The sequence below is a fragment of the Stenella coeruleoalba genome, assembly GCF_951394435.1.
Source record: "Stenella coeruleoalba genome assembly, chromosome: 12".
NCBI classification, from domain to species: domain Eukaryota; kingdom Metazoa; phylum Chordata; class Mammalia; order Artiodactyla; family Delphinidae; genus Stenella; species Stenella coeruleoalba.
The window spans coordinates 47,462,054-47,487,688 of record NC_137158.1 but is presented as its reverse complement, the minus strand read 5'-3'; the positions used below and the strand labels follow the sequence as shown (position 1 = coordinate 47,487,688).

Genomic DNA, 25,635 nt, shown 5'->3' with positions numbered 1-25,635 from the left:
CTGCAATGAACATCCTCATACATGCCTCCTTGTGCACGGTGTAAAGTTTTCTCTAGGAATGCAGTCATAACGTGCGTGAACTTTCAACTTTTCTAGTTATTGCCCCTCCTACCATTCATGAGAGTCCCTCTGTTCCACATTCTTAACAATATTCAAAACACATATTTTGATACTTTTTAATTGCTGTTATTCCAGTAATGGTAAAATAATTACTTTTAGGTTCTAATTTGCATTTCCCTGATTAAAAATTAGATATGTTTATTGGCAGGGATAGTATTCAAAATATTTATTGAATATATGTTATAGAACCTGGTCAGTCAGAATGGGCACCACGAGCACCAACACTATTTATCAATCATTCTTTTTCATCTTGTGTGAATTGCCTGTTCATATACTTGCTACATTTCTATTGGGTTATCTTTTTATTACTAAGTTGGTCACATATTCTAAAACGGTGCCATCTGATAGAAATTTCTGTAATGATGAAAATGTTCTATTTTTTAAAATGTTCTATTATCTGCACTGTTCAAATACAGTATTTACTAGCCAGCACTTGAAATGTACATAATGTGCAGAGAAACTCAATATTTTATTTTACGTAATTAACAGCCAAGTGTGGCTAGTGGCTGCATAGCATAGTATTTATAGATATTAATCCTCTATCATCCAGTTTTATTTTACACATTTTACATATTTTTGAAGCCATATAAACATATATTTGTTTTTGCATCCTGTTTTTCTTCCTAATTAACATTTCTCCATGTCATTAAAAGAGCCCTTTAATAAATGATATAATATTCAGTCCCATAAAAGTCTTATAAATTATGTAATCTTTTTATTGCTGAATAATACTTCCTTGTATGGATATACCAGCTTTTGGTGGGGTTTTTTGTTTAACGTCTTTATTGGAGTATAATTGCTTTACAATGGTGTGTTAGTTTCTGCTTTATAACAAAGTGAATCAGTTATACATATACATATATTCCCATATCTCTTCCCTCTTCCATCTCCCTCCCTCCCACCCTCCCCATCCCACCCCCCTAGGTGGTCACAAAGCACCGAGCTGATCTCCCTGGGCTATGCAGCTGCTTCCCACTAGCTATCAGTTTTTATGTAATCATTTTTATTATTAGTCATTTAGATTGAACACAGTTTTTCACTGTAGTCAATAACAATTTTGTCCATAATATTTTTTCTGCATTTTCTATTATTTCTTTATATGTGACCTATACAAAAGTGAAATTAGTGGGAGAAAGAGGATGAACACTTTAAAAGACTTGAACAGAGACCTTGCAGTTATTTTCCAGAAAGTTTGTTCTGTCTTCACCAGCAGGGTATGAAAGAACTTATCTCACCATACTTTCACCAGCTTCATAGTAATTTCTTAATATTTGATAATCTTATTATTTAAAATTTTAATTTATTTGGTAGTTCATTTTTCATGCATTTATTGGCCTTTTCTTCCTTATGTGTATTGTCTATTCATATCTCTTTTTTTTACTATTTATTGAGGTCTTCATATTTTTTTAAATTGATAGGATTTCTTCATATAGTAAAGATATTATCCCATTGTCATATTTGCATGTGACAATGGAATAATATCTTCCTACTGTCTTTCTTCTGACTTCAGATTTTGTATATGATGCTTTGATTTAAAGGAGTTTTCAATTTCCATTTTGATTTTTTTCCTTTGAAATTTCTTAAATTGTTTTCATGGTAGAAAGTCTTTCCCTGAGGCCCCCGCCCCCCAGAAATGAGGTAGATACATGTTTCCTTCTAATTATTATTTTTGTATTTAATAATTTATATGAACTTGATAAAGGTATGAGGTATAGAAATATTTTTCTAACATTATGCCCTGAAGAATTTTATTTATTTATTTGGTACTCTATCTTCCTTCATAAAGGACTTATGACAATTCACTGAAAAATATTTCTTCCTTCATTGCTTGTAATGTCTCCTTGATCACACAGTAAATTATTACACACACTATGGCCCTTTTTCAGGTAACTAATTTCTGCTGTAGATTTGTTCTACCTACATTTGAGTCAGTATCATAGTGTCATAGTATTTTGATATCTGTCAGACAAGTCCCTTTTGACTCTTCTTGTTTATACTTCTCTCAACTATTACTTCCTATATATCCTTCTAGATCAAATTAATTTCCAAAAAAACCTGCACACTCAAAATTTTAATAGAGTATTAAATGTCTAAATCAATTTAAGGAAGAATTGACATATTTATAGTATCTAGCATTCCTATCCAGACATGTGGTACGTCCTTTCATTTAAAATTTTCTTTTATGCCTGTATTTTTTTTTTCAGATAGGTAGTATGCTTCTCCTGTTTTGATTACTCCCAAATATCTTTCATTTCTGCTGGTTCCTGCCATTTACATTTTATAATGTTCTACCTTTCTTGTCTTCCACAGAGACTGTTCCCACCTCTCTCAATAGGGAATCTGTGAGAAAAGTAAGTCCTGTAGAAAAGGATTTTTTTTTTTCCCGGTACGCGGGCCTCTCACTGCTGTGGCCCCTCCCGTCGCGGAGCACAGGCTCCGGACGCGCAGGCCCAGCTGCTCCGCGGCCTGCGGGATCCTCCCAGACCGGAGCACGAACCCGCGTCCCCTGCTCCGGCAGGCGGACTCTCAACCACTGCGCCACCAGAGAAGCCCTAGAAAAGGATTTGAGTGACCATTTTCTCAGTTCTCCCAAGGATGGCACTTAGCTAGTACCATTCCAGATGCATACAACAGCCCATTCCCTACATACAATGGATGCCTTGGGGCATTAGGGCTACATTCTCTCTGGGAATCCTGACTGAGAAGAGCTGGGACTTAAGTTCTTCAAACTCCTACTACTCCTTACCAAGATTTCACTCACAGAAAATGACCTAACTGACTGCTGATACCTCAGAGAGAAATCCCAAACCACCAAACTATCTCAATTTCCTGCCACAAATCCACTTGCATCTGAACTAACCCATTTCTTTTTCCAGTTTTAATGGAGTAAGTGTTCCTTCTCTTCAGGGCCACTTTCTCCACTCGGAAGCTCTCCCCTGCCCACGCCTTCAGTAACCCTGTACTCTCAACTTTCCTCTCGCTTTCGTATCTTTGGTCTCTACTCTTTACTGAATCTGTTTTACCAACATTAGAATCATAGTCTAATCTTCCTTCAAAACTAAATGTCAGGCTTCCCTGGTGGCGCAGTGGTTAAGAATCCGTCTGCCAATGCAGGAGACAGGGGTTCGAGCCCGGGTACGGGAAGATCCCGCATGCTGCGGGGCAACTAAGCCCGTGAGCCACAACTACTGAGCCTGTGCTCTAGAGCCCACGAGCCACAACTACTGAGCCTGCATGCTGCAACTACTGAAGCCTGCATGCCGCAACAAGAGAAGCCACCGCAATGAGAAGCCCGCGCACCACAACGAAGAGTAAACCCTGCTCGCCGCAATTAGAGAAAGCCCTCACACAGCAACAAAGACCCAATGCAGCCCAAAATAAATAAATTTATAAAAACAAAAACTAAATGTCAAGCTCTCCTCCAACTATCACCCTTGACTTGACTAAATTTTCTATGTTCAATGCCACTGCCCATTCGTTTCACAAACCAAACCCCGGCTCTCCCCTGATAATGTTCTTGCTGCAGTCATTAATTATCTCCACTTAACTAATTTAATAGATCTTTTCCAGTTCTTATCTTGATGACCTTTTAGCACCATTTGATAGTAGCAACCATTCCCTCCTGTTGGAAGCACTCATCTCTTGGCTTCTGTGCCACTGTATTCTCCTTCCTCGTACCTCTCTGGATTCTCTTCAGTTATCTTGCTGACGCTATTTTTTCTTTCCCACTTTTCACAACACTTTTCTCGTAATGTCTTCTCTTCTTATTTATTTATTTTTTCCTAGACATTTTTATTCATTACCCTGACTTCAATCACCATCAAACCAAATCCCTAAATCCTCTTGTCCAGTCGCATATATCCACCTGCTCACTTCAAGTCTACACTGCATGTTTTACAAGCACATCAAATATGGCAAGTTCCAAACTGAACCCCTTATCTTTCTATTCTTTCTACTTGCTTCTCTTCCAGTGTTTCCTAGCTAAAAGCAGTCACTTCTCTCCATCCCTAGGGCTATTATCCTCATTCAGGTATTTTCTTATCCAGACTACCCACACATCTCTAACATGATGCTCCTCTTGTTTGCCTGCCCATATGCCAGTGTTTGATATCTGGCAACGCAGAGACATTTTTGGTTTTCACAATGAGGGGGAGGGAAGGCTATTGGATTCTAGTGGACGGAAACCAGAGACACTGTGATGTTGCTAAATATCCTACAATGCACAGTACATCTCCCACTACACAGAATTATCTGGCCTAAAATGTCAGTGGTACCAAGGCTGAGAAACCCTAATCTATGCGGTTCCATCTGTCTGGACTCTTCTTCCCTCGGCCCCTACTCCTCCTCCAAACTCCTTCTTATTCTCAGTTCTTTCTTTAAATGTCACTTCCTGCAGGAAGTGTCCTTAACCACTTAAACCAGGTTAACTCTCAAGACACCCTTTATAATTAGTTATGATTATGTGCTCAAGATAGGTTTTTCTGCTACACTGTAAAGGATCAAATCTAACCATTCACTATTTTGCCCCCTCATACCTGTATCACCACATATTTATTGATTAACATTTCAACCATGGGTTAAAAAAATAGAACTTTATTGTGAATTTTTAAGAAAACAAATATATCTCAGCCTCAGTTTCCTTAGCTGTAAATTGGCAGTATTATCACCCATTTTCCCTACCTCACCGTTCTTAATGTTCAAATGACCTGAAGGATATGAAGGTTTGTACTGACAGTCTCACACCCTGAGCAGACTGATGGCTGGTCATTCTAAGTACAAAACAGTTTTTTAAAATTTCAACTTTGTTAAACAAATATTTTATCATAATTTTAAAAAAGTATTTAGAGTATTTTTGAGCCTTTAGAAAGCCCTTAACTGTGCTCATTTATATAATCATCACAATAATGATACTCTATTTTTGCTTCCGGTAGCTTTAGAAAAATAGGTTTTATAGCCTAACCAAAATATTTTAGTTTTACTTTATTAACAAAAGCTACACCTGAGTTTTGATTGTGCTCTTCTAAGGAGGAAGCAGTAGACTTGAGAGAGATTTTTCTTTTATTCGATAAAGGGAGGCTTGCCATCTGCATGCTGTACCAGCTAATGGACCGCTGGTACCACCAGTCTCTTCAAAGTGGCAGAAAGAACACCTGAGAGAAAATGACTTAAATTCCCTATTGACATAAACTTCAGTCAACTGAAGTGTATTTCTAAGTCAATATTTTTGCACTTTCACAACCGTTTATCTAATAAAGAGCTATTATTTCATTGATAAAAAGAGCAATCTGGAGGATTTTATTATGTAATTAGCCATTAACTGTATTAAAAGCACTGGTGGAAAGAAATTGGTCATTTCAGAGGGTTGGGGGCTTTATATTATTTCTTAATATGCCTGCATCATTTCACCAAACTAATGGAGTTACAATTTACGTCAGCTCCAAATTTACCACACAACACATTATCATGTGCCCTCAGTTCTGTGGCACCTCCTCCAATGATTAGTGAACTTGAGGATAATGAAGGCCTTATCATGTGCCTAATTAGCCATGCAGGCCCTAATGGTAGTTTAACTCATTTAGATAAAGTCAGTTTGCTGATCTGTTCTTTGGCTGGGAGTAAGAAGGAGGAGGGTAGTCTAGGCAGAAAGTGTGTGCTGTGCACGTGGTGGACCCTTTCTCCTTAGCTCCCACCCCTGCCATCCCCATCTCCACCCCCAGTGCAGAAGAGATCAGTAAACTGACTAATACACACACACACACACACACACACACACACACACACACACACACAGTGAAACAATCAAGCATAACATTTGGGTTTCTTGATAACTATCAAACGTTTTGTCTAGATAGGTATATGCCAAATATTAATTCTTTCCATATCCTCAGCTGTAGGCTTTCTGTTTATATTTAAATAACAATTTCTTGGATCAATAGTGGTCTTTTTTTAAATAATCTTTTCAGTATCTGATATTAGGTAAGGGTAATTGAAAAATTACCCCTCCTAGGGTAATTGCAGGTGGTTCAGTAGGTCCATGTAAAGAATCATTAGTTGCCCCAAATCTAACTTAGCTCTGTCTAAAGTCCTCAGCCATTCAAGGGACTCAATAAATAACATTTATTTCTATATTTGCCAATAAGGATGAATAACTCCTATTGTTAAACTTGTAATACATAACAGATGTAAAATAGAAATGAAACTAGTTCTTACCTCATTCTTCAGCTTGCTTCCAGAAAACCTTAAAAATCAGAACATTTTTCATTAGTTAAAAATACATATACAGTTATATCTATCAAGGAAATGCAGAGGACCTACAAAAGTACTAACTTTATATCACAATCAGTGAAATAAATCTGGAGAAATTTGTTTGATTTTCAAAGGGACTCAAGCATCTTTCTCAACTTACTAACAAAATAAGTCTATTACGGGAAAGTTAAATAAAGGATATTTAGGGAAGTCAGGAAAGATCTGAGGCAATCAAAGCACACTTGATATTAAATATTTGTGCATTCTGGCCTGTATTTTCACTTCACAGTGAGTAGTGGTTAGTAAGCTGCCGTTATATTGTTTGTAATATCTGAGTTCATCTTTGTATGACTCGGGTGACTAAAATTATTTTTTTTCCACAAGATACCTTACTTTTAAAACGAATTCATTCTTTTGAGAGCAGTTCTTGGGGAATCGTGCCATAAAGCAATCTCAGATGCAGATTTAATCATTTGGAGCTCCAGTATTTTAAAAAATAATAATTGCATATTATCACTAGTTTCATTAGATGTCCCCTTACTTGTTAATAACCTCTGCCTGATAGTTGATGACAGATTAGAGCAATATGTTCTTTTTTTTTTTTTTTTTTTGCGGTACGCGGGCCTCTCACTGTTTGTGGCCTCTCCCGTTGCGGAGCACAGTCTCCGGACGCGCAGGCTCAGTGGCCATGGCTCACAGGCCCAGCTGCTCCGCGGCATGTAGGATCTTCCCGGACCGGGGCACGAACCCGTGTCCCCTGCGTTGGCAGGCGGACTCTCAACCACTGCGCCACCAGGGAAGCCCAAGCTATAGGTTCTTTATATTCATTTGTGTTTTTTCTTTCACAGAGACTCAGTAGCTTAGGTCAGTAGCTTTATCTTACTAAGGTAAGCTGGTATATCAAAATATATGTGATTAGAGATGATTATAATAAACTTTTCATCTTTGTAAGATACTGGCCAAGCACATAGATCCTTAAAATAGGTTATCTCTTAGAAAAAAAAATTAAATTTTCTGCCTTTATTTTGTTGAATCTAGCTTGAAAACAGATTCAGCCTTATAAGTAAATACTAATTTGAAAGCAATTTTGCTTCCCTGATTTCTCTTTTACATCTCTCTGGGATCCCTGGTTCACCATTAATTTCTTATTAATGATTGCAAAGTATATTAATTGCCCAGTCATTGTAAATGTCCATACAAAGTTAAAATTAAGGTTTGATGCTTAAAGGAAAATATCTCAATAAGCAAAATTAGTAAGTCATTTTATTCAATAAATATTATACATATTTAAAGACATACAGAACTTATCTTGAAGATAGTCGAACTCTACCTTGTCAGGCCTTTTCCAGAATAAACGGAGTGGTAATACGCACTGCTCTCTTTTATGCCAATCCCATAATAATGATACCTAGAGCAAGAACAGGAACCAGCTCTGCGTTAATGTAGTTTTTTGAAGGGGAAAAAAGAGACTAAAGTAGAATTGAAGTAAACCACAAGTAAGAACTGCAACCTCTTGGTCTGCATCTTCCTTTCCTGATTTTTTCCTGATTAAGTAATATCTTAATGTGTTTAATCCTTCTTTAATGGTAACTAATTCTACTTATGGTCATACTTCTGGCTCTAAGCTTGAAAAAGACCGGAGAATTGCCTACTGCTAACCCCCCTCAAACCTCTAAAACATTAGGTTTCAAAAACAAACAAACAAAAAAAATTATAATTGCAGGCATTTAACTGCAGGCACTTAAATTTGTAGACATTGGCTCTAAGTATATCAAGCGTATCTATCTGCAGACTGCTTGGTTCAATTTGAATGTGGTCAACTGAATAAGAAAATGGTGGGTTTTCTTTGTAGTACATCTATTGAATGGAGAAAAGAGTATAACATTATGTGTGGGAAAGACGTTGATGTCATGCATAGGAATATGTACGAAGCATCTGACCCTTTGAAAGTTATTTTCCTCATGAGGTATGAGAAGCCCAAGTCACCGTCATTTTCACTTCAAACTTTTGTGCAACAATGGGGAAAAAAACATCTCTGTGATGAATCAATGGAAATATGAAACATGGACTGGAACAGTGTTATGAATAATTTGTTATAAATGTATCTATGGATCCTGAGCCACAGGCAAATGTAGCATCTCTCAAGTTGTACCTCATTCTCCAAAACTGCAGACCCCAGACTTACTCCACGCCCAAGTACAAAGGCTACACATGTGACACAACCGCTAGTCAAAGACTGGGTATCTAGTGAGGGTGACCAAAGCCTGCTAATTTCTGCCTTTACGCTTCTTTCCCCTCTCTGCGCACCATGCAGCACCATTACCTATTTGGTTATTTACCATTTCAATCTGCATTCATCTAAGATCAGGGAAGGAATGAAATAAAAGAATAAGGGGGTTTCCAGTAGACTTCAGTGTAACCATATCTAAAACTTCATTTCTTAGCATCACCATCTGAGTTTAAAGCGGACAGGACAATGAAGGATCTACGCTTCAAGGCACCTTTGCTGACCTCAGTAATAAAGAAGGGACTTGTCAGAGCAACTCTACCCCTAAATGTTTTCAAGGCTCAGGACGAGAGTACAAATGGAAGCCCACATACCTTATGCCTAATCACTTAAAATATATAAATCAAGCGAACACATTGTGAAATAAAATGTCTCTGTCCTCCTATCTTGACAGTGTACCTCCATAATGATCCAGTAGGTAATTCTGAGCTTAGAATGCCTAGACTCCTGGAGTTCCATGAGGAAACATGGTGGTGGGAGGAGAGCTGCCCCCAGCTCCCTTATCTCCCCAGCCTCTGCTGCTTCGTGCACTGTGAGGGGCCTCTTGAGAACACTCCAGCCTCCATGTCCAAGATCCACTCTCACACACACCCCAGACAGCTGCCCCCTGGGGGAGGTACCCATCTGGTCTATGTCTCCTGAGGATGGATGAGGGAAGAGGCCCACTTCGGCCCAGGAGGCAGGCCTGAGACTGTTTGGAATTCTTGGGCCCCACGGACCTGAAATGCGAGCTTGAAGGGGGATGCAGTCTCGGGGGACACATTCACTCAGGCAATGGACTCCTTGTCTCCTGGGAAGGAGATCAGCTGGAGGAGGAGAGGAACAGGGCCCTCTATAAGTATGAGTCCCAGAGATGGCTTCTCTCCCATTAGGTTCTAAGGGCAGAGGAGTTGCCTCTAATGACCCTGGGCCATTTGAGACGGAGAAGAAAGAGTTTTTAAATATGAAAAAATTACACCTATTATAATATGAAATGTTTCAGAAAGGGCTGTTATGTTTGAGAAACAGTAATGGAGGGTGATCACGGTAGTGAAGGTATTTTATGAGTGTGGCAGACTGGGAACAAGTTTTCAAATCCTCAGTTTTGGTAGAAGGACAATAGCAGTCTGTTAACCTGAACAGAAGAAACTCCATTTTTACAGTAAGAAAATACTCCTCCGGTAGATAAGGGAAAAGAACCTCTACAGTATATTGGAACAAAGGGAGAAATGAAGGAAATAGGAAACTTAAGCAAAGGACATTACAAAAGGACATTACAAAAGGCAGCTATATTAATAGAAATTGATAAGGTAAATAAATACCTAAAACCATAACAAATGAACAGATTTAGATGATATTCAGCCAAGCCTATTAGGATTAGTGAGTGAACATGAGTCTGAAATAAGTATAACTACTTTTCTTTATTAGATTTTAGAACTAATATACCAAAGAAAATGTCTTTGCATTAGAAGAAATGAAGCAAGAGATGCTTGAGGACAAGAGCATCTATTACAATGGAAATATATTGCAATTTCATGGTCGTTTGCAAAGCTTGCTGTTTGTTCTATGGGTGCTACAGTTCAAATAACTTCATTCTAGCCACTTGCTAAAGCAATACATGTTAAGCATTGCTTTAAAAGTTGATAAATCTTCTTTTACTATAACTTTGGTCTTCTTGTTTCTCATCTATAATCCTTGTCTCAACATGTAAATAATATTATACCATGGTAAAGTGGTTTGCCATGCAGATTGAGAAGAAACTACATTGCCTTCACGGGTGGTAGACAAAAATCACAAGACAAATCAAAAGGATAACCGTGAGTTCAACAAATATTAGATGGCACACTAATCCTGACCACTGTGAGAGCTGTCAATACAATGATTAAAAAACAACGTGGATGACCGAGCCAGGAACATATATGCTTCTGAATTCCACCCTAGTCCATGGTTTCCTGAGCCAGACTGCCTGCGAGTCACAGAACAGTGACCACGTTGAGTAGCCCTGAGGCGAATTTTACTTCCATTTTTAAAAAATCACTTGATCAACACTTTTTGTAAAAATGGCAACATCCTTTAGGACCCAATAAATGCTGAGTAACATGGATTTGTAATTCTTTTCTTACTTAGGATTTTTAAGGAAAGGATATTTTTATTACACAATTCATTTGTTCCTGATTTTTATAAAACAACTGTATTATTTTGCTTCCTCCTTTCTAATCATTAGGGCAGAATATCTTTAAAAATAGAAGTACTTAATACCTCCACTTACATCTAGAGTCAAGATTTTACATCTAAAAAAAAAAATCTTTTAAGTAACGTGTTTTATTCGTAGGTCAAATGTAAATGACACCATCAACCAGATACACATTGACACCCAAGGAAGGTAACTTGGTCAGCTACATTCCACTGTACAAATGAGAAGCAGCATGTCCTTTTCTCATTAGCAATGCCTCATAATTTAGACATGTTGATGTAGCTGAGCATGTTATATCAATACAATCTTATAATTATGCTGGCCCACAGGGAACGAGTGAAAAAGTGAACTCTTTCCTTCAAACATGTATTTAATGCTTATTGTGTGCTACGTGCTGAGCACGTAGAAAGAGACAGATGAGGGTGTCTGCCCTGGAGGAGTTGATAGTCTTGTGGGGGAAAAAAGCATGCAAAGAAAGAACTGCAATACAAAATTAATATGTGCTAAAATTGAAGCAGGTGATAGTAGGTACTAATAGAAATAGTTACCATTAATTGAGCAACTATTACATGTAAAAAATTTTATGCATACTTCATCTCAAATTTCCACAGCAGCCTGCAAGTGAAGTAATATCTCCATTTCAAAGCAAAGTTCAAAAAAGTTTATGTGATTTGTTTGGAAAAAATATGTGAAAAGTTATGGGTTTGAAGACAAAATTCAAACCCAAAGCTCCACAGAGCACTCTTTGTTTCAATAGACTATACTCAAGATGCAAAATATATATGTATATATAATTTTGTATCTCAGTTTTATTTATACTTAGAAGTTCTTAAATGAAATATAGTTTGAATATGCTTGCACTCAGCATATACACTCTCTCTTCAACTTTAGCATGAATCTTTAAGAATTGATAACTAACTCGAATCATTAAGAACTATACCATTGATCTGAATGTTTCATATTTGAAATTCCATATATAAACAGACTCCCTCGAGAATATAAGCTCCCTATAGTAGGAGCTCAATAAACATTTGTTGAATAAATAAATTTATAATATGAAAAAAGTTAAAAATAACAATGTGTCATAAAGAAAATTTTATAAGCAGGAATTTTTAATAAAGGGAATGCATATAGTATCATATACTTAAACATAGCACAATTTAAAATCTGGTAGAGATTAAAAAGACTCTTGTCTAATGTGATGTAAGGAAATCTACTAATTCCTTTAACTCTACCACTAGTACTGTGTAAACTTATCTATTTCTATCAGTTACTTGCCCTCCATAAATAAGGCGTGCTTTCCTCACTGTGTGCCTTTACTTTGTTGAGCTCTATTGGGAATGCCCTTCCTCCTGCACGTCCCCATTTCTTATCTGTGCCTCAAGGCACAGCTTCAACACATGAAGCTTTGCCTGGTCTCTTAGGCAAAATTAATTTCTCTGTCCTTTGAACTCCTCTCTTGGTCAGTTATCCCATGGAGCTTTGCATCTCGTACCAATGGTATATGTATACACAGCTTACCTCCCCTACTAACCTATAAGATTTGGAGGAAGGGAATTTCATCTTCCCCTTCATTGTGTTCCCCCTTAGAAATTACTGTAAAGAAAAATCCTTATTTATTGGACCAGTCAATGTGTTCTGCTAGAAATCTGGAAACTGATAAAACACAAATGCTCTTAAAGCCAGTTGTTTTCAATAACTGCTTCCTAGGACTGTGCCTTTCCAGGTGCTGGTAAAATATTGGCATTGAACAAAAGTTGTATCCCTAAACAATGTATATAAAGGACATGCAATCAGCATATTTAGGTGGAAAGACTAGAAATTGCTGGAAACACAAATCTCAATATTTTGCAATGACCATTGTAATGCGTTAGCACATTTCATATCCAGTTTCTTCTGGAGCCAATAAAATAATCTTCCCCTTTAATCTTCCTTTTAGTCTAACTAGGAACATGTTATCGTCTGTCTGAGTGATGATTTAGTGTCTTTGAGAAGAGATAATAAATGAGCAGCTCTCTGTCTTCCTAACAGCTGAAGATAAACCTCATAAAACCGGGGAGAGTAATTTCATACAAAGTATACATGGATTTTTCATCTCACTTGCAACATATTATATCACTACTTTGTTGTTAATATATTACCCTAAAATAAATCTTGCTAGGAAATATTTGCCAGAAATATTCTAGCATAACAAGAATATATACAGGTAAATGTTGAATAAAAAGTGAGGTTTGCCTCACTGTGGGCTAACTAGTTTTTAAAATTTATATACCAATAGCTAATGTCTATCCTGTAGGTTACTCTGAATAAAGATTCCCAAACATTTCACAGTTCTTTCTCCCTATATGATTTTTATTTTAAAAGATATATGATAACTGCTTAAAAATCCTAGATATGATTAGCTAATTTCTCTAAGAAAATGTTTGCATAATACAAGTAGTCTTTGTGATTATCTAACAAAATTGTCTTCATTCATTAGCATCAACTGTCCTTAGCCTTGCATCAAGTGACAGATATCATTTACATTTTAGGAATAAAGAAGAATAATTAATTAATTTTTATGCCCACATTTTAAAGTGAATGTGTTATATTTTTATAGGACAAATGAAATTATTGCTCCTTTTTTTAGTACTAAAGTATTTACCTTGTGTCTAATACTTTTCTTCATTTGCTGATCAATTTATACCTGCACCTGTATTTCTTCTTTTCCATTTTATCATTATATAGAATTCCTGAAACATATGTTCCCACTGAGCTAGTAGCCCTGATGTTAGTTTACATTATACAAATGATAACTGATAAGGAAATGATGGGATTAAGTTGTTCAGGGAGTTGCAATAACTTACTATGATAAGAGCAGCTGCCATATCAGTTTTATTAACCCACTAAATCACTACTAATAAATAAGATAATAGCTTTTATCCGTCATGTCTGAAAACCAAGATTTGACTGATCAAAGTCTACAAGAAATTAAAATGTAACTTCAAATCAAACAGTTTACTGTGTGCATGAAATCTCATGGAATCTAATTGGTGGGCTCAACTGTGTTCTCCCTTACCCTGCTGAGCCATTTTGAGCAAGGGTGGGACGTGGCCTCTTTTGCTAATCATTGTATCTTTAGGACCTAGTCAGCACCAGGACAGACGAAAAATGTTTACTAAATAAATAAATATTGATAATGAAATTGTTTTGACAGCATGTACCCTATCTTACTATTGTTTGCACCTCAAAAACTCTTTGGCACCATGCTTTGTCATCAATATAAATATGAATGGATTGATGATCCTTGCTATAATACATTCATAACATAAAATAGGCAAGAATTACTTTTCATTAGATACTCTTTGTACCTATAGAATTTTGATTCATTTTTATTTATTCAAAATCTAAATTTAAAATTTTGGGGACTTCCCTGGTGGCACAGTGGTTAAGAATCTGCCTGCCAACGCAGGGGACACGGGTTCGAGCCCTGATCCGGAAAGATCCCATGTGCCGCAGAGCAACTAAGCCCGTGTGCCACAACTACAGAGCCTGGGTGCCACGACTACTGAAGCCCACGCGCCTAGAGCCCTTGCTCCGCAACGAAGAAAAGCCACAGCAATGAGAAGCCCAAGCACCGCAATGGCCCCCGTGATGCAACTAGAGAAAGCCTGCGCAGAGCAACGAAGACCCAACACAGCCAAAAATTAAAAAATAAATAAATAAATTTATTTAAAAAAATTTTGCACAGGAAGAAAAAAAATTATTAGCATTGGTGGTAAATCAAAGAGAAGAAAAGAAAAACACAAAAGCAAAGTCAGTTTTTATCTTGGTTTTCAGAACATGCAGAATCTGCCATTGGGATTGTTGGTTTTCTTGGCAGGGAGGGGATGGTAAGAGAAAATGAAGGGATGGACCGCAGAGCTTATTATTTATTTATAAATTAATTAATACCAAATTTATTCATATATTAGAAATAATTCAATAGATATTTAGTGATAGTATGTTTTGGGCACTACGACAATACAAAGTTTTACAAAATTACTAGGAAAATTGGGAGAAATTATAAATTCCTGTTTCTGCAAAATATGCTTACTTCTTCATTTATATTTCTATATCATCAATTGTTCATATTTCCATATACATAAAAATGTTTTTCAAATGTAAATTTTTAAATATTAAACATCCAATAAAATGATGATTGTGAAGATAATATACCAACACAGAGAACATTTTGGACAAAAATTAAAAGCAGAAAGCAAAATTGTGTTTGTGCTACAAATTTGCTTTTATAGAAGACATAAATATCTCTAAACAAATATAAAATAATTTAAAATGCCTTATGATTGATGCTTGAGAAATGTTGTTAGCTCTCTGAAGAAGAATCTAATATATTAATTAACATTTAAAACTGTTAGATCAGAAAAAATAAATAAGGAACCTCCATACTGTTCTCCATAGTGGCTGTATCAATTTACATTCCCACCAACAGTGCAAGAGGGCTCCCTTTTCTCCACACTCTCTCCAGCATTTATTGTTTGTAGATTTTTTTTTTTTTTTTTTTTTGTGGTACGCGGGCCTCTCACTGTTGTGGCCTCTCCCGTTGCGGAGCACAGGCTCCGGACGCGCAGGCCCAGTGGCCATGGCTCACGGGCCCAGCCGCTCCACGACATGTGGGATCTTCCCGGACCGGGGCACGAACCCGTGTCCCCTGCATCGGCAGGCGGACTCTCAACCACTGTGCCACCAGGGAAGCCCTGTTTGTAGATTTTTTGATGATGGCCATTCTGACCGGTGTGAGATGATATCTCATTGTAGTTTTGATGTGCATTTCTCTAATGATTAGTGATGTTGAGCATTCTTTCATGTGTTTGCTGGCAACCTGTAAATCTTCTTTGGAGAAATGTCTATTTAGGTCTTATGCCCATTTTTGGATTGGGTTGTTTGTTTTTTTGATATTGAGCTGCATGAGTTGCTTGTATGTTTTGCAGATTAATGGAACGAAATGGAGTTATTTGTAGTGATGTGGATGGACCTAGAGTCTGTCATACAGAGTGAAGTAAGTCAGAAAGAGAAAGACAAATACCGTATGCTGACACATATATATGGAATCTAAAAAAAAAAGAAAAGAAAAAGAAAATGGTCAGAAGAACCTAGGGGCAAGACGGGAATAAAGATGCAGACCTACTAGAGAATGGACTTGAGGATATGGGAGGGGGAAGTGTAAGCTGGGACAAAGTGAGAGAGTGGCATGGACATATATACACTACCAAACGTAAAACAGATAGCTAGTGGGAAGCAGCCACATAGCATAGGGAGATCAGCTCCATGCTTTGTGACCACCTAGAGGGGTGGGATATGGAGGGTGGGAGGGAGGGAGACGCAAGAGGGAAGAGATATGGGAACATATGTATATGTATAACTGAATCACTTTGTTATAAAGCAGAAACTGACACACCATTGTAAAGCAACTGCACTCTAATAAAGAAGTTAAAAAAAAAGAAAAAATAAATAAAATTTATACCTCAAAAACTCAAAAGTTCAATTAAACAATATTTTGTTGATATGACTGATATGGGAAAGAAGAAGCTTTATCAGGTGACAAAGCACAAACTTTAGAGCCAGATAAACCTTGATCTAAATGCCAACATTGTTATTTTATAGTATCTGTGTGGCCTTGAGCAAGTCAGTGATCTTTGAACTGCAGTTTCCTCCTTTGTAAAACACAGTAATTCCAATCTTGTATTGTCATTGTGAGGATTAGACAGTGTGTGTGTCTGTGTGCATGTGTGTGTGTGTGCTGCTCAGTAAATAATAACTTTTAATTGCATTGCTGATTTTTGGATGTAATGTGAATATCATATTATTAATTTTATATTATTATTAATAATTTCATTACTATTAAGGATAGTGAGGTTGAAAGCATATTCATGTCTCCATTCATTCCTGTACTTTTCCATTTAATTCTCACACCAAACCTGTAGATAATGGCATATCCAACTTATTGATGAAAAGCTGAACAGCTCATCTAGTTGTATATGGGAATATGGGATTAAAGCTCAGATTTGTCCAATTTTAAGCCTCATACTCCTAACCACCAGGCAACTCTGCCTTTTGATATATTATCTTCCAAGATAAAAAAAATCTAAGGGTATTTCTTGGAAATAGAGTCAGGAAAAGTATCTCGCTAAGTATAATTACATCAGAATATTAACAAGGACAAAATACACAAACTCTACATCTTGCCATATCTTTCAAAATACTTAGTTTACATATAGAAATAAATTTTCCCCATGATATGAAAATACCAAAATATAATATGCAAGTTATAAAAAGCAAATGGCACATCAGGTAAGTAGGAAAAAATTCAAATTGTTAGTGCTATGCTCTTGGGCATCTGTTCTCAGATATCAAACAAATTGCCTGAAGTCACTACATATAGTTACAACATAAACCTACACACTGGAGCCTCATTGTGTCACAATGGACAAGGTTAATGATTCATCCCTAATCCTAAAGCCTCCTTCTAGGATTAATTGACTTTCTCTGCAGCCTGCCTGCCTGTCCTCTTGTAGATCCTGTGAAGAGGATTTCTCTGCATTGCTTTGCCTCTTTTTCCACCATCTAACTATCTTAAACACTACCTAATCTTTTCTCTACCTACACAAGTCAGTAGGAATCAATTCAGTAGAAATTAGGCAGTTAAACTGATTCGACTTTGAAAAAAAGCTGACTTGGTTAGAAGGAATGAGCCAATTTTGTCTTTTTCAATCTGGCATTTCATTTCTCAGGCCACAATACTATTCACATTAATAGGAATCAATTAAATAGATATAAATTGATAATCTATTATGTAGCAGACCACAGAAATAGTATGAAAATGGGCGAGACAAAGTCTCTGTCCTCAAAATACCACCTTTTAAGGGGAGGAGATAAGTTAATTTCGCATTAGGGTAGGTATCAAAAACTGCTATGAGGGTGCAAAGAAAAGCCTACAAAACATCAAGAGGCTAAGGAAAGATTCAAAAGAGGAAGTTCAGCAGACATTCTTTTAAATGGATAGGATTTCAACACACCTCTAGGGGAAAGGGCATTTTTCATGGAGGAAGACAGCATGAACAAAACAGTGGTGGTTGAGAGGGAAGCAAAGGGGACTGGGCAATAAATTGGTGACAGCATAGGCTGCATGCTGAAAAGTGAGAAGTAGATAATAAGGTAAGAAAATGGTTTGGGACTAAATCATAATGGACCTTGAATGTCAAGGTGAGAAAAGTTTGTCATGAGCAGGCGAAAATGTCTGAGGATGACAGAGAAATGATTGAACTTCAGAAGGTCAGTTTGGAAGAATGGTATTGAACAGACCAAAAAGACAGAGTCAAGGCCAGTTTTTGAAAGTGAGAATGGAGAGAGAGATTCAAGAGAATTCATAATAAATTAGGATCTATTCTTTTGGCAAGTGACCGAGCCAAAAGACTGAGCTAGCCAATAGGATAACCACAAGTTACATGTGGGTATTAAGCATCTGAAATGTGACTAGTCTGAATTGTGATGTGCTGTAGGTATAAAATACACACGCGATCTCAAACACTTGGTAGGAAAGAAAGAATGTAAAATATCTCATTAATAATTTTAATTTTTATTACATGGTTAAACGATCATGTTTTGGATATGTTGGATTAAATAAAACTCAGTAAAATCAGTTTCATCTGTTCCATTTTACTTTTTTAATATGGCTACTAGAAATTTTTGATTTAAATATGTGGTCACGTTATATTTCTTTGGACAATGCTGAACTGGATGTTAGAGCCGAAGGAGACACTGGACAAACTGGAAAATAAGTGGCAGAAGAGGGAAGAGGACTTGGTAGTGTTGCAACAGAGAAGCTGTAGGGGAAGTTTTATGCATTTATTTGTTTTAAGAAGACATTATCAACAGGTTCAAATGCTAGACAGGTGCCTAGGAAGATCAGTGACAGTAAAAATAAGCCATTGAGTTTTTGCCCAGGTAAAGAAATGGACAGGACAGAGGCATGTGATCAGTGCTAAGGCAAGTGAGAAGATAGCTTCTCTCAAGAAATAGCAGAGAGAAGAAAAATAACAGAGCAATAACAAAGAGTATAGCAGGTTTGAGACGATTTTATTTTATCAACACAGAAGAGATCTGGATATGTTTGTAGACAGAAAGAAAGGAACAACTAAAAACACAGTGGACAGAAGAAATAATGGGTGAACATGAACCTGTAACTGGGGCTTCTACAGGGGTCGCCACAAGAGATAAGTAAAGCTAAAGTTATCAAGGGAGAGAATTCATGACTGCTTATTTTATATTTATATTTCCATTAAGTCATACGGGCATGGCATTTGTCTTGAAGGGAAAAGAGGGGAATATAAAGAAATTATTATCTGGGAAAGAAAACCAGAGGAAGAACCTGGACCATGTTCAACCCCTGGCTTTGGCCTTGCTCTTTGGAAGTGTTGTGGATTCCATTTGGTCACTTATGTAGCCATATGTATTTCCCTTTCATGACACTGGTACCTTCAGTCGTGGCTTTAAGATTATAAAAATGATTCATTTAGATTATTTCATCAGAAAAAATAATATATTATGATTTTTCTGTGTAAGTTTTGCTTTTTAAACATTATTTTAAAATCCACTTATTTTTCTTTTTAGGTCTTAGAATTGCTAAAAGTCTGCTTTATTAAGAAGAGAATACCTAGCTCTATTCACTGATAAAGACAATACTTGTTTCACATTGCATTAGTCCTCATATACAATGCATCATATGTACAGATCTGAAATGTGCTCATCCATGTGCCTTACTTTGAATGGCCTCTTGTTCCAAGCCGCCGAGTCGTCAAGAGGGGAAATTTTTGACGAATTGTCTAAAAAGAAAGTCAATTGCTTTAGTTTTTAGAAAGTGTGTGTTTCTGTTGCAAGCCTCTCACATTCAATTAATTCTAGAAAGCAAATGTTGAACTTTGAGTAAATATTTAGTCTGGAAAAAATAATATCATACACATATTGATACATAATGACACCTCAGCAAAGGGAGGGAGGTGCTTTTTTGATGACATTGTTCTACTGCCCTTTTCTCAATGTCCAAAGCAGATCATACCAATATCTGCTCTTGCTTGATGTTACTGCCAAAGCAATTATTACTTCATGTATGTGCTTTGTGGGAAGATTTGGGTTTCTTTATAGTAATTCTTTGCAGAGATTTACCCACAATTAAGTATCTACCTCCAACCCTGAAAGGACATGGAAATTTTCTTTGCCTTGCCAGATCTTCAAAGCCGTGTTTGAAACTTTTTCTTTTCTACGTTCCTTTCTCTAAATTGCCTAAAAGTTACCATTTGATTAAAGAACAAAAATCTCTTCTACATAAAACAGGGCTTTTAACCTGAATCTTAGGAGAGCCATACATGATCTTCTAAAGGCTCCATGGCAAACTCTGTGTATTAATATGTGTTAATTTCTTGGGGACTGGTTCTGTAGTTTTTGTCAGATTCTCAAGGTGTTTTATGGCTCCCCAAACAGTTAAGAATGACTGCCATAAGGGGCACTAATAAAATATTAAAGCTAAAATGCAGCCTCCTCATTTTACAGAATGAGTGAACTGAGTTTTGAGGAAGTTTAGTGCTTTTCAGGTCTCGCAACAAATTAGAGTCTAGGCTAGCACCTAAATCACTGGATTACCATGCCCTTATCACACTGTCTCCTGTAAACGATAGGTTTTCAAAATAAATTAATAAATTATTTTAGTTAAAAAAAAACCTGGGAAGCCAGACCATAGTAATCATTATTTTCTAGACAACGAGTCCCTCTACAGGTTAGACTTTGGATTTCAGTTTATAAGAGATGCAATATTTGAGATCTAAGCTTCTTACAATTTTTCTGGGATATCCTTGGTTCTTAGATAATAGAGCAAGACAAGAATCTCAAAGAACAAGGCTCTCCCAAGAGATTGATATTGTTTCCTGATTCTTAAAATGAGATCAACATATGTAAGTAGAGTAATGTCAGCTATATAGGTTCCCATCCTAACCACACAGGTTGGGTAAAAAGGAATGTTTTTAAATGAGAGAAATTTAACCAATCCCATCACGACATCTTGGAGTTTGGAGTGTAAATATACTTAGAACAAATGGAGAATTAGGAGAACTATTTATGAAATAGAATAAACACAGTCACCAATTACATTAACAAGATACTTGTCACCTCCACTTAATTCTGCTTCTCAATACAGGCCATACCATACTCTTTAATGTATCCATCTTTGAAAGGAAATATTATTGCTCAAATACAGCTTCCTTTAAGGTCACATTAAATCTTCTAATAGCCAGGGTTCTAATATTCAAAGCATATAGTAATTCAAGGTAAAACAAATAGTAGGTAACATCTAGGTTAAACATATAATAGTTCCAAATACAGCCAAGAGATTTCATTTACAAAACAGATTCTTAATATTCTATAAGAAAATTTGAACAGATAAGTTTGTTTCCATACTGTCTGCGACATGACTTCAGTTGTAAGGTAGTATAGCCAATATGTGTTATTTACCTTTCCAAAGGTGGCTGCACAGGCTGGCTCCAGTTTCTCTTTCCGGCAGAAATCTAAATAGTGTGCATAAAGGATGCACCGTGGTAAGCAAACTCCTTCACATACAATGTAATTCTCTTCAAGCCTAAGAAAAAGGGCAAAGAATTAGGTCAAACCTTTTCTTTATTTCTTCTTTCCTTTCCCCTCTCACGTTGATTTAATGCTCCTTTTGAATACAGACTCTATACAAATGAGTTCTTGAGCAGACATGAGTAGACTTCTTTTATTCTGGATAATATTAAAAATATGATCACAAGGATTAAAGTTAGAAGAGCAAGAACCCCAATGAACACCTGCTAGTGCAGTTAAAATACCATGGCTAGGACAAAACCACTCCTGTGTGGTCCACATCCCAATGAATAGGTCTTACTTCTGTGTAAGTCTTCCCTGTTCAACACGCTTTGCTCTGTGCTAATCAAATATGAATAGTGAAATTGAAGGTGCTGGTTTTTAAAAATAACATTCTCAACACTAAACATTCTCTTACTTCTGTGTAAGTCTTCCCTGTTCATCACACTTTGCTCTGTGCTAATCAAATATGAATAGTGAAATTGAAGGTGATGGTTTTTAAAAATAACATTCTCAACACTAAAGAGCTGCCAGGCTTCAGGTTGGCAAATGTCTATAATCTCTTACTTTCTTTCACAAACTAGTTCCAAACACTGAATAGTTAGGGAAGCATGGTGATACATTTATTTGCAAAATACATAAGAGTAAATTAACTTCACTTAAGTTCGAAATGGTACCGATCTATTTCTATCTCTACACTTTTTACTGTAATCAGTACTTACAATTATCTAAAAGATCCTGTACACTTGAAACATACTGTTATTCTCTATAGATGCCTCCAAACATGACATATCAATTCAGCTCCATATTATAAACATAATTATATAAACTTTGAAAATTTAGAAGTAATTCCATTTAATTTGGATGCCTGCAATTGCACACAATTTATATAAATGTAATAAAATATATTTAAGTGTTATAAATATCTGAACAGCAATCAGAACATCAGAACTTGTAGATTCTACTCTCAATTTTTCTAACCTTTCAGTAGATGATGTTGGCTAAAATTTACTTATACTCTTTTTATGTAGAGTAAAATCATAATTACTACTATACAAGAGCAATGCAATATAGAATATGCATTCAGACTAAAATTGAGTGAAACTCTTCTAAACTCTTTAGATCTCTGATTTAACACGTTCCCAAGATGCATGAGATAAAAGCTACAGGACGTGTTTCCTAAGCAGGTAAAGTATCAGACATCCATTGTTCTATGACAAAGGAAAAAAATGAATCAAAACCCAATAAAATTTGCATACATAAAACCAAACACCTAGTTGATGGTGAAAATTGAAGTTAGGCAGATTTTTCACTTTAATTTTTCAATTCTACAGTTTAATATCCCCGCTATAATCTATAACCTTAAGGAAAAAATTATCAGAAGGTAAATAACTCACCTAGGCTATTTTTTTTTAAATTATGTAACACTTTTTTAAGAGAGAGTATGGAGAATTCAAACAAAATGACAACATTTTATAGTTTCAAAAAATATGAAAATTACTGAGAAATATTCAACTATTTAAAACTATATTTTAATGACACGTATATAATGCCCACTTTTTCACCTGGCTATTTTGATGGTGTAGGCATTATTTTTGTCTTCAAAATACTGAAAAATCCTATACATAAGTATAATGTTAACTTTGGGTATAACTTTTTTCTTTAATTGTAATGCATTTACATTTATAAAATAAAAACCTAAGTTTGTTTCCATTCATTCAAGTTGAACTGAATAATGCAAGTGATCATTCAAAAGACCTTCATAATATATCTGAAGTCAAAACCTTTTAGCTCCAATTATCCTAAAAAAAATAGTGTGTCCTAAATATTTCAGATAATTAGCTCAACTATTTACTGCTCTAGTAGATTCTTAACCAGTAAACGTGATATCAACTTCAATAGTTAAACCATAATTTTAGAAAGATATTTAGTTTATATTTCAAATATTTGAAAGAGTTAAGGATATAATTACAAAAATTTACTACATGCAAATTGTAATTCAGTGTTTAAATAAGATGTGCTACTTTTTTTAAGATACTGTTTTTTCTACTGTATTTTTCTAAGATTTAGATCACACTTTACATATAAACAGATCATGTAACATCAGCAAGTAGACATTTTTACTTATTTGCGTCTTATTTGGAATTTGGAAGGAAATTTATAGTTCTATTTCTTCACACTACATAGAGAAGTATAATATTATGTTTTTACTTTAAATTTCCTCTTCCTTTTAGAATATTATAAAATGTACTGTATATGTAGAGAGCCTACTGATAAACTCTTGGTTTTTAAAGATTTTCCACAAAATCCAATTAGTGATATTTCACTGTAATAAATCATATGTGAAAGGTAGTTGAACACTTATTTAAGTTAATAGCGTCATCTTAACTGATTTTTCTATGTCTTCTAGTTCAAACACATTTCATCTTATGGCCAATACACAATTTTGAATTTGCCCTCTACGGATAAAGGCACCGTTAAGATCCTTCCTCCTTTTAAGTTGTTTTTAAGAATCATGTTTTATAAACATAAAAATAACAAATATATAAGGACTGAATTGATTGCATGTTAAGCAAATAAGTAATAAAAAATTCATTATTGCTTACATTAGAAGAAATTATAGTTTTAGTCAATAATGAACAGAATGATGGTTTTTATTTGTATTGCAGATCATTTTTCACCAGTACCAGAGTATGTCTCTATACCAAATATTCAGTGAAAACAATTTTTGGATGAATTTCTAATCGGTCTTTTAAACTTCTCCAAGAAAGTCTGAGGGAGAAGCAAATTGAGAAAAGCAAAGAATCTGAATATACTGACTTTAAAAATTCAACAGGTGCTTAAGGGTATCCTTGGGCGAGTCTTACCACTGCAGGGTGAGCTGAGTCTGCTTCTTTTTATCCTTCATAATCTGCGTGATGGTTTTCTTCTGAGAGAGGTGTGGATCGGTTGCTTTGGTTTTGCTGTCTTGATTGTCCGCAACCTCTTCTTCAGAGGAAAAGTTACCATTGCTTAAATGCATTTCTGATTGCAAGTTGAAAAGATGATAAAGAAAATCAGAATATACAATCAATTAATTAGCCTCTAAATGTATCTTGGCGTCAAACAGGGTGGCCTATGGGGTTCAGAGGAGAGCTATGCAAAATCCTTTCGACTTAATTTCTATTTAACAATCATTTTCCTAGGGGAAATATACGCGCGTTTGCGGTATGTTTCTTTTTATTATCGGATGCCCTGTAAAAAATACATCCGCGTCCCAATCACGTCCCGGGAGGGGGCAGAGCACTCACCGGCTTTAACTCCCACCGGCAGCTCCGGGTCGTCCCCTTTCTCCCCGCTGCCCAGCGCACCCCCGGGCTGCGCTTCAGCCGCCAGGTACACCCTTTCTTCGGGGAAAACGAGCAAACCCTTGCTCAGGAGCTGCACACAACACTCCTCCTGGACTTCGGGGGAAACCTGGGGAGAAGCCTGCACCTGCAGGAAGGCGTCTTCCAGCTCCGGGACCTTGGCCATCCTCCTGGCCACGGAGACTCGGGCACCCGCCGCTCGACCGGCTCCCAGCGGAGCCCCGAGGCCGAGGCGGGGCGGGGCGGGGCGGGGCGGGGCTGGGGACCCGGGGCCGCTGGGGCGGGGACGGAGGCTGCGGCTCGGGATCCCCCGGGCGTCGCGGAGAAGGAAGGCCGCGCACAGGTACGGCTCGGACAGCCCTGGGAACTGGGTGGACCGAGGCGGGACTGACTCTCTCCACCTGTCTGCCATCCTGGCAGATGCTCAGCTTGGAACTCACTTCCTCACCTGCGCTCGTCGAGCCTGAGCAATGGAGTCCCATTTCCCACACCTCCTTTCCCCTCTTTCCTCCTTTTCTCTCATCTGGCCCTGGGACCGAGCACTCTTTCCACACCCAAAGCTCCCAGAAAGAACCAAGGCTGCTTCCGCGGACAGCCTTGACTCTGCAGGCCCAGGCCAGGAGAGGAGGACCCCAGAGCACCGCTCAGTCTTTGCACAACATGTCCTCGGTTGATTTATTCCTGGAGTAATCCTAGGGGGTGGTGAGGGCCCTTCTCAGTGATTTGGGACAGACGCCATCGCATCCCACAAGTGTCCAGAGGGCCCTGCTCCCGGGGCGCAGAATGCCGGGCCTCTCTGTCCTCCAGGATCTGGC

The 25,635-nt window shown here is 36.9% G+C and overlaps 1 protein-coding gene across 1 annotated transcript in view; it reads right to left on the bottom strand.

Moving 5' to 3' along the window:
* Positions 1–24,986, bottom strand: part of RFX6 (regulatory factor X6) — a gene marked incomplete at its 5' end in the record, with an annotated part of 55,794 nt that extends 30,808 nt beyond the window's left edge. The window contains 6 exons of the mRNA XM_079938647.1: positions 6,331–6,358; positions 7,697–7,774; positions 19,626–19,687; positions 21,366–21,489; positions 24,341–24,497; positions 24,764–24,986. Of these exons, the coding sequence (XP_079794773.1) occupies positions 6,331–6,358; positions 7,697–7,774; positions 19,626–19,687; positions 21,366–21,489; positions 24,341–24,497; positions 24,764–24,986 (672 nt within the window). The remainder of the gene's footprint in view (positions 1–6,330; positions 6,359–7,696; positions 7,775–19,625; positions 19,688–21,365; positions 21,490–24,340; positions 24,498–24,763) is intronic.
* Positions 24,987–25,635: the final 649 nt, after the last annotated feature.